Below are 13,016 nucleotides of genomic sequence, written 5' to 3' on the forward strand. Positions count from 1 at the left end.
GAACAAGGTAGTGAGGTGCAGAGGGGGCTACATTAAATACGGCGGGAGCAGAGAAAACAACACGAGAGGATGGACGAGGGGCTCCGAGAGGGTCCTGAATGGCGGTCACGGACACTCAGGGCAGGAGGCGCTGTGGTGGAAGCCTCCCCAGGCTGCTCTGTGGCAGGTGGACCGTCAGGTGACCAAGAGGGTAAGGAAAGCCTCGGGAGTGAGGTCTCCGAAGGCCATTTTATTCCCAGACATCATGGAGGGTGTGTTCATTCCCAACTCCATCACAATGAAAGGACACCTGATCGGGTCAGTGTGCCAACGAAGGTGAGTGTCAAAGCGAGGTGGTGGGGGGAGGGGAGGGGGCGCTAACACAGCTCACCAGGGCAAATTGCTGTTAAGCGACAGATTTAATTGACTTGTTAATTCTTCAGAAGAGACAAATAGACATGTAATTGAATATTCCTCACAATGTGCCATTAAAAACAAACAAACAAACGGAAATCTTCACCTGGAAATGCTCACGGAATCATCTTCGCTCTCACTGGCACCTTGCAAAGCAGCTGGCCATAGTTACAGAGTTTGTTTTATTGCTTTCTAATTGTTGCACTTTTCTAAGCAAGCGCTACTGTATAATTAGGGGCCCGGTTCTCTATTCAGGTATGTGGGCGGGCATCCCCGCCTCTCCCACCCGAGATGCTGGGCCAATTAGTGGCTTGTCTGCTGTGCATCCTCCCAGCCAGGTTACCCTCAGCAGCTTAGAGCCCCAAGGCTTCTGTCTTCTATTTTGTCTTCCATTCAAATTCTTCTCTCCTTGCTACTAAAAATATGTAAAACTGAGCTATGCTAGATTATAAACAGGTTAGTGTTGCAACAAGCCCAAAGAAGACTAAGCATAAAGTATATTTCCTCTTCCTCTTTCAAGACACGCCGAAAAACAGTCTGACCCCCAAAGAAACACTAGAGAACCACCAAGTTCACTCTTTTGTAGTAAAGAAATTAAGATCAAAGGCAGGTAGCACGTCTTATTCCCTTTTGTAGCCCCACAGCTTGGCACATAGTACGTGTTGAATAAGTACTTGCTGAATAAATTGAAAGAATTCAAAACTGTGTCCCAGATTCTCCCCAAGTAGGAATGAACAGTTGTACTGAACCGTGATGTGAGTGTGGGGGATGTGGGGAGATGGTAGGAAGGGTGGAGAGAATATACACTTTGTCTCGGGTAATTTGAAAACAGACAAGGAGAGAAATTTTAAAAGAAATCCCCCTGTCCTGTATCATTCCCTGTCTAAGGAGGCATTGGCAAAAGCCGATGGAAGAAAACCATCTGGCCTTGGAGTCCCCAAAATGATGACTGAAAACCACATGCCAACGTCAGACTCACGGGAAGCCTTTCCGGGTATTGGAAAACTGTTCCATAAAGAGCCCTGTATGTCAAATTCTTTTCATTAAGCAAAGGGTGGAGAGACAAAGGAAGATTCATCTGGAATATGAAGGGCTGCACACGCGACGAATCAAAGATAAATGAATTGTGGCTGTAACGAATAAAGGAATGCTGTCTGGGCGACTGTATCGCTCCTACATGGCTTCACACTTGTAGAAAACAGCTTCAGACAAGCCCCATAAGTGTATACAGTGGTGCAAAACAGCCTGGAAAAAAATGGGTTCTGTGGACATCATTTAGAGATGCAGATCCCTGCATACCTTAAGGCTGAAGGTACTTTGGCTGTTTTCTCAAAGCAATTATAGCACAAGTAGGTTCTCCTGCCCAGGTTTTGTTTACAGAAGAACAGTCTTGGCCACAGGTCAATGGCACAAGAGATCAGAAATGGCCAGCTTTTGAGCACAGGTAGGTTAATTAGCGTGCACCTAATACAACATCGAGATTCTGCTTGGAAATTTTTTTAAAAAAATTCAAACAATTAAGGCTCTGTAATACCTGCCGGTATTTTATTCAGAGCCAGTACAAAGGCTGTTGCTGAAACAGAGAAGACTTGTTTTTAAAGTGTTTGGAAAATACAAGGCATCACTGACATCCTGAAGGCCTCATTTTGATTTGATTCCAGGTCCATGAAGCCGTAAAGCTCATCTTTTTGAAATATCTTACTGTTAAAAATCTTTAAGTAGATCAGAGATGGAACTTCAGGAGCAAGAATATTCTGATATCCTAATAAATGATTGGGGCCAGAACCTCGCTTGTTTACATTTCGGAAAAGCACATTATCTGGACTACAACAGACACCAGGATTGTTAAAAATTCAAACATTAAATAACGTGCCGAACATCATCCCCACAGACAAGGGGCAGATCAAATGAATGTGCAAATGCCTCTGTGTTTAAAAAAAAAAACAAAACGGTGAGTCTTAGGTTTGGGGCTATTAAGTCCTTTTTTTTCTTTAGATGATAGCCTAATAAAACAATTATGAAGTACTCCGAAACCCTGCCACACCCCTCTGATTAAACCACGGTTCACAGAATATTTAGATAAAGCCTGAACAAATCAAATAAACGCTGAGGCAGGAAACGGAGCCCCATGCCCCATCCCGCCCCGGGCCAGACTCGGAAGGGCCATCTCACGTGAAAATGTCATCAAACATCACCTACTGCAATTCCACTGCAGCCTCTGCACTTACGGAAAGCGAGTTCAGTCTCTGACATTTTGATTTTCAGAGCAGATGGAAGGGAGGGGAAAAAAAAAAAACTTCCTTGGCTCACCAGCATATGCATCCAGTTGAGATTGTATTTCTCGAACCTTACCCCTAACGCGACATCCAGCAAATAAACCAATAAACAAAAAAGAGGGTATTTTTCTATTACTCACTGTTACTCCAGGATTTCAGCAGGTATTTGATGCTGATCTCGAAGAAGCCGGAGTCCTGCTGGCTGGCCATGTCGGCGGCATACAAAGGGCTCCCGGGGCTGGCCCGAGCCGCAGCGGGAGCAGGTAGCGGGCGTGGGGCCGTGCCCGTCACGGGTCCGCGAGGCCGGCAGGGGTCGGGGCGCAGAGGACGGCTCTGCAGATCGGGCTCGGGGCTGGCCGCGAGTGCTCAGCCGAAGGACAGCAGGGGCAGGACAGAGATGCTCCGCGCCCCTCCCCCTCCGGGCCCGGACTTGCTTCTCATTCGCTGGGCGCCGATGGCCCCGTAGCCCGCAGAGGCGGCTGCCGCCTTCATTTCCGAGCTGCCATCACCGGACACGCCCGCCGCCCACCGGCGCGGCTCCGGCCAGGTACGGCCCCGCGGAAGTCCCCACCTGCGCGGCGACTGCCCCGGGGGGGAGGGGCCTCGGCGGCGCCCCCACCGGTGCAGACGGCCTGCGCCCCGCGCGGGGCCCCGCCTCTGCGGCACCAGGAAGCGCCCGGCTCGCGCGGGTCCCCGATCAGAAACGCCCCCGGCGAGCTGCTTCCCCTTGGGTCTGGCCCCGACGCGCTCGCAGCTGCACCGTGCTGCAGCGAGCCACGCTGCGCCGCTGGGTCTGGTGGCGGTGACGTTTCTCTAAAAGCCCCATCCGTCAGCCTCGTTGCAGGAAAGCTGGATGACGAGACGACATCGGCCTGGGCTCTTCCTCCCCCTCGGTTCCCCGGGCAGCGTGGGATCTGCGCGGTGTGTGTCGCCCTCCCTGCAATGCTGTCGTTTTGAGGGGCACGCCAGCCCCGACGCGGCCGCGGAAGACGCCGGCACCGACTGCGGGGGTGGCGTCCTCCGGGAGTGCCAGGCTCCACCGTGGACCTGCTCCCCAGACCTCGCGTTTCTAAGAAGCGCCGAACCCAATAAAGCTTATTTTATTTGCACTAAAAGATTAAAAAGCAAAAGCACTGGGTCCCTGGCTGCACAATGGCTGTTTACTTCATGAAATCTTGGCATCGAGTGCCCTGGTTTCGCCTAGCTTCGTCTCCCATTATCATCTAGCTTGACGAGGGAATTAAATAAGAGTAGTTTAATTACGACAGGCTGTGTTTGCATAGGTGGGACCTGGCCAATCTTATCTCATAAACCGCAGAATCCTTTACCCTTACTTAGGTTGACTGTCTTCCAAAAGCATTCACAAACCATGTTAATAATTATTTAACAAAAATTGTTGGGCAAACCGCCCCCATCCATACACAAATAGGACTTCTTAGCCTAACACTTCGTTTGAGAAATGGAGAGAGAATAATATACTTCTAAGACTAAGAATTCTAAAAATTCAATGCTAAACTTTTGAGACCATGTCCTGAAATGCCCTGAGACGCTGCCAACGCGCTGAGCTGTGCGAAGTCCTTACACGTGCACGAAAGGTAGCACTCGCCCAAGCCTTCCAGCTCACTCATAGCACCTCGTTCTCAGCAAATCTGTCAGATTGAATTATTTTTCATTTACATGCATACGAGAGTTGGTGAGCTTCTTCTGTGGTATCACCTGTAATTCGAATGTGTGGATTCCAGGTGAAATTGGACTCAAAGGTTTTACCTTGAAACAGTTATTACAACTGAAGACGCTGGCAAATACCCAGGCCAACCTCTCTGGTGCCTCCCCCACTGGAGGTGGGGTGGGTGACCAGTGAGGAGGCCCCATGGTGCCTTGGAACAGATGAGCATGAAGCCTCCCAAGACAGGCCCCCGCTGCTACCTGGCACCAGCCCATACTAGCTGTGAGACGCAGGGCAAGCTATTAACCTCACTAAGCCTCAGTTTCCTCATCTGTACACTGGGTATAATGGTAGTGACTTCACTTGGTTGGTGTGAAGATTAAAGCACATTGCGAAGAAAGACTGGTTAGCATAGTGTCTTGCATATGGTAAACAATAAAATGTCAGCTACATTTATTTTTACCACGAACCCTTAGGGACTCCAGATTAGAACTTCAAAATTTAAGTTAAATACATTTTTGTACCCCTTATGTGACTTCTGAACACCGATGGTGACTGTTTGGGGACAGCAAGTTGCAGACGTTTAATTAAAAACAGTTGTAGTCAGCAAACGTGCTGTAATGAAGTACTCACCCACACAGATTCTCTGTTGACTTTATAAGAGATCTCTACTGGCTTTAAAAAGTTTTCAATTCGACTATAAACATACTAATTCACTGAGAATGTCTCTGTTATATGCAGTTCAAGAGGAAACTATCATAAAAATTTAAATGCTATTTAGAAAAGAATGTTTTTAATGGCATCTGATTTTCTTTGTGAAGAGTGAATCAGCAACTAAGAGCCCAGTTTCTGTCCGTTAGAACCTGAAATCTGGTCCAGTGTTTGCTTTCTCCTCATTTGAGTGCCTGTAAAGAGAGCTATATTGTAAAAGAGTAGAAAAGGCCTTTTGTTTTGTTGAAAGTTCTGCAAATCAAACAGAATGACACCTGCTGCCAGCTGGGATAAAACTTCTATCCTTTGTCTCCTCTCTCTCTGACGGGGGAGGGGGATAAAAAAAAAAAAAAAAAAAACAGAACAGGCACCTGGACATGGGTACTTAAAATACAATAATAAAATCTGAATTCGTCCCTGGCTTGCTATGTGACTTCGGTTGTCATTAAGATGACCTAAAACTATTTCAGCTTTCCTATCTGTAAAAATGAGAGAACCTTCCTTGACAACCCTAGGAGAGCATATGATGAGTCTTTAAGCAAGGAATTGGGCACAGATGCTGGGGGCCCTGAGGAAGGTAGCAGCAACATAGGAAAAGTGGGAGGCCTCAGGGAATGCCATCAGTGGAAAAATTTAAGTGACCTTCGACAAGTGATAACAATGAATGACATCATCCACACTTACTGAACATTAATATTGTGCTAAAAATACATATTAATCATACTTAATCCTTACCCCAAACCTACAAACAGCCTCATTCTACAGATGGGAAAATTGAGGCTTGAAGAGGCATAAAATAAGGTCAGCATTGTAGAACTGGTAAAATTCAGGTACAGCACAAATTTCAGAACCCAAGTCACTTATTCTAACTTTTTTTTGTCCTTTTCTTTAAATCACAAGCAAAGAGAGAATCATGGTTACTAACTTCCTTAGACAAAGTTCAAGAAGGGATGCTGGGAGCCTCCTTATCACAGATGGGAGTACCTTGGGTTCCATGGGCTCACCAGGACTAAAGCTGACCCTTGTGACAGGATGGGGGGTGGGGGTAAGTGGCGCTGACCCCTCACCCACCAGCAATTGAAAACCCCATACAACTTGACTTCCCTGAAACTACTAATAGCCTATCGCTGTCCAGAAGGAAGCCCTACAGATAACAGTCGGTTAACACATATTTTGCTCATTATATATATTATACGCTGTATTCTTACAATAAAGCTAGAGAAAAGAAAATGTTATACAGAAAATCATAAAGTTCATCGGCAAGTGTTTTCAAATTGTTGCAAATCTCCAAAAAATTTTCCAATATACTTACTAAAGAACACCTGCATATCGGTGGGCCTGAGCCGGCCAAATCCTTGTTGGGCAGGGCCAGCTGTGCTCACTGCCTCCTGGCCCAGCTGTAGCCTGGGGGAGGAATCGTCCCCTGGGGCCACAGTCGCAACCGGAAGAAACTAGAAGAATGCCATTCTTTTTTCATGTTAATTTGATTCCTCACCCAGGTTGGAGACTGTGCTAGGACACCTGGCCTGGGCTGGGGGTGGGGTGGGGGAGTGGGGCCCGGGGCTGAACCCCACTCTCCTGGCTGCCTAGGGGCGGGCCTGGGCTGTGCGTATCCTGGTGGGGCCGAATCTGCCCATCACTCACTCCGCGGGTGGGGAGGCCTGTGTGTGGTTGAGGTGCCCAACGGGCTGGTGCAGCAAGAGCAAAGTACAGAGTGTTTCAGGGAGGCAGTGGCCAGCTGGTCACCTGTGTCCCAGGCGGCCAGATGGCAGTGGGATGAGAGTGGTAAAGGGGGCATGGACTGTAGTTTACAGTCTCTGCCTTCCCCGCATCTGGCCTTGCTTCCGATTATAACCTACTGTCCACCTCTCTGGTGGAGCTGGGTCTCAGGGGGTCCTCCCTACCACCACCCAAGACACAGTAAGTCCTCACTCAAGACACGCTGAGTGAGACAGTGAATGAACGGGCTTGTCCTGCACGCCTACTGCTGTCTGTGCCCGTGGAAAAAAATGTACAACTGAAGTGCAATTGGTTTGTTTTAATTCATATTTAATTTCCCCTTTCCTAGCATTTTTGACAGGTTTTTTTTTTTTTGGGGCTAAAATGTGTGGTGTTCAAAAAAAAAAATGTAAAAACAAAGCTTGGCAAATAACCTGGATGCCTGCCAACATCGAGCCCCATTACCTAATGATTTTCAAGCATCCGACGCAGTTGATTGGGTTGGGATTAGAACCCGCCCCCTTTCCCTGTGGATGGCTGCACGTGAGCACGCACGTGTAATTATTGTCACAGAGTGACATGCTCATTCGTCCACAGAACGTATTAAGCAGGAGAGAAAGCCAGCGCCCCGAGGAAACAAAGGCAACATTGCTTAATGTAAGAAAAAAGATGGCTTTATCAAATTTTGATCGGCAGTTTCAAACTCCAAAAAGGCATTAAACATGCTATAGTCCTAATATAATAGTCCGCCGTTTCAAGTCCAATCAAGCGTTGCCTGGATAGAGGTAGACAGTTGCTGAGACCTAATGGTGACTATGAATGGAGAAAGGGTTTCGTTTTTAAGTGGTAGAAAGAAGAAGCCTTTTAGAGATAGATAGCCTCAGAAACCAAGTGTTGAGAAAGTCACAAACTTCTATTTTGATCGATCGTAGATGCGTGATTGGGCCTGATCTACCTGTGCTAAGAAATATTAGAGAAAAAAATGTGAAGTGATGCCTCACGACCTTCATTTCGTAAACATGATGTGCGATCATCATTCCCTTAAAAAAATCCAACCCGCACAGGATTCCACAGGTTTTGAAAACATTTACTCCATGACGATCCAGTACAAAGAATTATTTCAAATGAATGGAAGTACCCTGAGATTTTTTTTCAATGTAACAGAAGCCCAGATTGTCACTGCATAGATTCAAATACAAACAAGGAAAATCGTGTCTCCTAAAATCATTTTCATCAAAAAAAGAAAAAAAGAAAAGAAAGAGCAGCAGAACCGTTTTTGTCCCCACTCGCGTCCCCTGCAAAGGAGTTTTATACAGTACGGAGGCCACAGTGAAGGGAGTGGCTGTCTAGAGCCATGGGAAGCCTGGAAGGATTGAAACGGGACAAGATGGTAGATGACACTGAGAAGTGACGCCAGGGGGTGGGGACGAGCCCGAAGTCCGTCCCCTTCGCTGCTTCACAAGCGTTTTACAAGTCTTGAGTCGGGTAGGAGAGTTAATCTTTATGACGGTGCGATGTCAACACTGAGCTAGGCCGGATCCCAGAGGACCTATACGGACAACGCTGGACAAAGGGACACATTCCTGGGCACCTGTGGGCCATCTCCCCAACAGTGGCCCTGAGACATCATTAGGATGAAGGGGCCCGGGGTGTCAGTGACCTCGGGGCTCCACCTAGCACCTTCGTAACTGGTGAAATGAAAATCGGGCGTCTCCCCCACCACTGCTCCGACAAGAGCATGGTGACTTCAGGAGCAGCCCTTCACGGGACGTTCACTGGAGGGGCACGCTACAGCACACCGGACTGGGTCCCTGCTCGGTCACGTAGCAACTGTGCTGTCATCCAGTTGAACGTCTCACTGCCTCAGGTGCCATCACGCTTACCACGCAGGTGTGTTATGAGGGTTAAAAGAAAGCACAGGCAGGTGACAACTGTCAAGTCGCAACGAGCCCAGAACGCCCGGCGCCAAAAGCCTCCTTCGCTCCATGTCAGGTGAAGGGAGAGGGGAGAGAGAGACCCGCCCATCACAGAGGACCCCGCCTGCAGCTATCTCTGTTGGCTACCAGGGTCACACCGAAGTCTTGCCCAGGTGAAGAAAACCTACATGTGTGCACATACAAAAAAGTGTTAATATTTTAGTGTGTCTAACTTCGGTGCCCGGGATGAAGCCGAGCAGAGGTTCTGGTTCTCATCAGCTCCGGATTTATCTAGTTCCCTCTTCTCGGTGCAGGGACTGTGTTCTGTTGGGATATTATCAACCCAGGGCCCAAACCAGGCGATGTGGTTCACACATTTTGCACGTATAAAGATTTGACCTCACTCTCTGCAGAGTAAATGCAAGGCACATGTGGTATTTAATACTGTGTTTGTAGACGTGTGTGTAAAGAGAAAATGTGGAGGGCTTCCTCCACTGACCCATCTTGAAAGCACCCGGCACAGCGGTCCCCAACCTTTTTGGCACCAGGCACCTGTGCTCCCATGAGAACCTAACGCCCGATGATCTGAGGCGGAGCTGAGGCGGTGATGCTGGCGCTGGGGAGCAGATGCAGACACAGATGAAGTTTTGCTTGCTGGCCTGCCTCTCACCTCCTGCTTTGCGGCCCGGTTCCTAACAGGCCACGACCCTGTACTGGTCCGCCGCCTGAGGGTTGGGGACCCCCGCACAACAAAACTGATAACTTTACCGCCCTGTTTTCAAATACGGCCAGCAGCCTGACAAATTATTTATACCGAGATACCAGCAGGTCCAATATAACCAGCTACGATAGTGGCCAATGATCAATCCGTGACTATAAAATAGTAAATCCATTCTGAAGAAGTGAAAACATGGCATTTGTTTTACACATTATTTAAAAAAAAAAAAAAAGCACAGATAATACTTAACAAGACAAGAAATTACATTTATATTAATCATCACCCTTGCCCAAACTCTATTTGCCATAAAAGAATTAAGAAAACATTGATTCTTCAATATCAAGTACCTTAGGCCTAGAGCTAATCTTCCCACAAATGTTTCCATTCCCAGACACAAAAATATATATTAGAGTTTAAGTCACAAGGAGGAAATCAACTTTTCCTTAAAGGTACCATTTTAATCTATGTATAGTTATTGAAATTCATAAAGTCGATGAAATTGGGAAAAATTAGAAATTTTGACTAGGTTTTTTATATACTTGAGACTTAAATTTTATACATACTAATTTTTTTACTTCTAGGTGTGATCACATGTTTACAATTATCAACCAGCAAAGGGTGAAGGACTGGGAATCAGGAAAATTTTCGTTCTGCTCCTTATTTGGACCCTGGGACTACGGCTGTGGACAAGGTCCTTCTCTGCTAAAGGAAGAATGCTGTCCCTTAGGGCAGGCCCCGCTCCCGGGGGGAACCGTGCCCGGCAATGAATTACTTCCTGTAAACTCTGGCATACATTAATTGACATTTCTGGCAACAGGTTCGCCTTCTCAGTTATGTTTCCATAACGCTGGTATCAAAGGCATCCAACATAAAGCACCTACTGGCTGCCTAGGAGAAGCCGACACAGGGCTGCAAAGTAACTGGGAATGAGAGAGAGAGAGAGAGATCAGTGTGCAAATGACCAAGGTGTCGGCTGTAAAGCTAGGGAGGCAACGTCAAAGTTGTCTTGTGCCTGGAGGGAGGCTGGTAGAAGTGGGGCGAGGCCCGGCCCCCAGGATGACCTGCCCCGAGATCCGTGGGATGGAGGAGAGCTGCGCTACGGGATGACAGCTCCACGAGGCATCTCCTCGCTTGGAACCGATGCTCTAAAAGGAAGGACCTCTCCGAGCACCACCCGTTATATCTCGAGTCTTCAAAACGGCCACCGGTTCATGGCGCTGCAGTTCGGAGCCTCCGATTTCTGCCTTTAGGGGACTGCGTCCGGAGCCCCACGACAGGGACGCGGGGCACACGCACGTCCCATTCTGGGCGAGGACAGGTCGGGGGGCGGAGGAAGCCTTGCCAGGCGTGTTTTCAGACGGGGCGGGACCCTGCCGCCCGCTGCGACCAGACAGGCAGGGCTTTGTGAGGGCGCGTGGGTGGAACTGTTGGGGACCGTCCGAGAGGTGGCGGGGAGCAACCTAACCGCGGGCGCGGGCAACTGCAGCTGCCCAGCCGGAGCGACAGAAACGGTCTGTGCGCGCAGACAGGGCGGGCCGGTCACTCGGACGCCGGGGGCAGCGGAGACGCGAGTCCACGCCCGCCCCCGCCTGGCCGCAGCGCCCCGCGGGTGAGTGGGCGGTGCCGCCGCCCCTCCGGGGCGCACGTGACCTGCGCTCTCTGCCGTCCGCAGAAAGTTGCTTCCGGACCTCGCAGCGGATTCTGTGGATGAAAGGGCTCTGATCCCCCGGCGCTGGAGCCGAGTCGCTGAGGGCGCCACCCAGTCGGGGATCTGGCAAAGGGTGGGCGTCCCCCTTCTCTCTTAAAGAGACACACGTCACCTTCCCAGCCATCGTGCCCAGCCTGCTGGACTTTCAGTTTGGGGTTTAGGGACACGCCAGGTTGTCCCGCTTTTTACATGGCCGTTTCCCAGTTCCAGGAATGTGTTGGTGGTTTGCTTGGGTCTTGTCCAAAGGCCACTTCAGCCTCTGGATAAATACAGGATGGGCGGCGACCGCAGTCTGCCGGCTACTCCACCCACCCCGAGACGTACTTTCCATCTTTTTTTGCTTTCCAATGGAATTTTCCCTCTTTCTCATCCTTTAAAATCGTAATAAAAATTCACTCCGTCTATGAATTCTTATATCCTTATCTTTGTATCTAACGCCCACGTATATGATTTACATTTTGTGTTCCTTAGTACGGGTAGCAGAAGAGTAAGGAAAAGGGCCAGGGGCGTGGGCCTTGCGTTGGACATAGAATAAAAGGTAAGATGACAGGCATTTCTGATGTAAGAAATGAATTTCGGGAGAAGGCTAGATCTGGAATAAATAGCCATACTCTCTCCTTTGGGTTTACATCTACTCTCAGAGATGAGGAAATTGAAATTTATGGGGATCTGGCAGCTAGGACACAAACTAATGCTACTAATGATAATGACAAGACTTGAGATAGTGTCCAGAGTGGAACTCGAGCCTGATGCCAGGCCAGTGGAGTGCAACAGAAATGTAACGCTAACCACATATGCACTTTAAAAATTTATAGTACTTACATCATAACAGCTAAAAATAAACACTATACCCCAAGTGTTATCATTTCAACATGTAATAAATATAAAATTATCAGTGGGACATTTTATTTATATATATATATAATATATATATACATGTATGTATATGTGTGTGTATGTGTGTGTGTATGTATGAATACATATATATATGTATACATATATATATATATATATACACACATATATATATATTTGAAACCTGGTGGACTGGCCACATGACTCGTGCTCCAAAGCCGTGAGTGGCTGCTGGCTCTGTTCTTGGACAGCATGGCTAGAAGGTTCCTGTTTTTGTGCCATGAATCCTTCTGGCATCAGCAAAGCCTATGGGCTCCTTCTCAGATGTGTTTACACAAGTAAGACAAAATATGTGGGATTACAAAGGAAACCAGTTATTTTGAAACACAGTTATCATTTTAAAAGCCACAAGTGTGGTATTGTATAAATGTGTTTCTTTGATAACACATTAAATAACATAATCCAGAGGCAAGCCAAATATTTATAATTTTCAAATAGTGGACATAAATAATATTCAAATCTACCTAATGCAACTGTAATGAGATGAAAATATCTCATTTCAACCAACAGCGAAGGCATAGGTGCTGCCAATACTAAGCTTTGTTGTTTATGTTCGTAACTGGAGAAAATGCTAAATGAGAAATAAAACAATTTTCCATCTCAGCCCATGGTCCCCCTCAGTCCTACTCGTGGACCTGCTTGAGAGTGTGGGCTCTAACCACTAGTCTCTACTGCTCCCCAAAACCACTCCTTCCAGGCGATTCTTGAAGATGGTCATAATTGCTGCACATCTGAGAAGCTTCTCATACTTTTCTCCCAATTCTCTTGATTCTGTTTCTTTCCCTGTCTTCCTCTAACATTGTCACTTGCTGTCGTCACCGTTTTAGTCTGTCTTACTCTATGAAATAGTCAAGCGATATTTAAAGGTTTGAGCCATTCAATAAATGAAAATAACACGTATCACAACACTTTTCCTAGAAGCCACAGGTATAATATCTACCCCCAAATATACATCAGCTAATTAGTATCCTTGCAGCCCATCGAGCACACGTGC

The 13,016-nt window shown here is 47.6% G+C and overlaps 1 protein-coding gene and 1 long non-coding RNA gene across 8 annotated transcripts in view; one reads left to right on the plus strand and one right to left on the minus strand.

Annotated features, from left to right (window-relative positions):
* The window catches only part of FRY (FRY microtubule binding protein), a 320,056-nt gene that overhangs the window by 180,763 nt on the left and 126,277 nt on the right, over window positions 1–13,016 (minus strand). The window contains exon 1 of one of the 7 annotated variants that reach the window (XM_039861013.1): window positions 2,810–3,019. The exons of the other annotated variants lie outside the window; for them this stretch is intronic. Coding sequence (XP_039716947.1) covers window positions 2,810–2,879 — 70 coding nt within the window. The 5' untranslated portion in view covers window positions 2,880–3,019. Of the gene's footprint in view, window positions 1–2,809; window positions 3,020–13,016 lie in introns of those variants that run through there. 7 annotated transcript variants of the gene reach the window in all.
* LOC120601502 (uncharacterized) lies at window positions 3,098–3,973 on the plus strand. The gene is made up of 2 exons (XR_005652458.1): window positions 3,098–3,216; window positions 3,503–3,973. It is a non-coding gene; the product is annotated as an uncharacterized LOC120601502 (long non-coding RNA).

This window comes from Pteropus medius, unplaced genomic scaffold, assembly GCF_902729225.1.
Source record: "Pteropus medius unplaced genomic scaffold, Ma_sr-lr_union100, whole genome shotgun sequence".
Taxonomy (NCBI): domain Eukaryota; kingdom Metazoa; phylum Chordata; class Mammalia; order Chiroptera; family Pteropodidae; genus Pteropus; species Pteropus medius.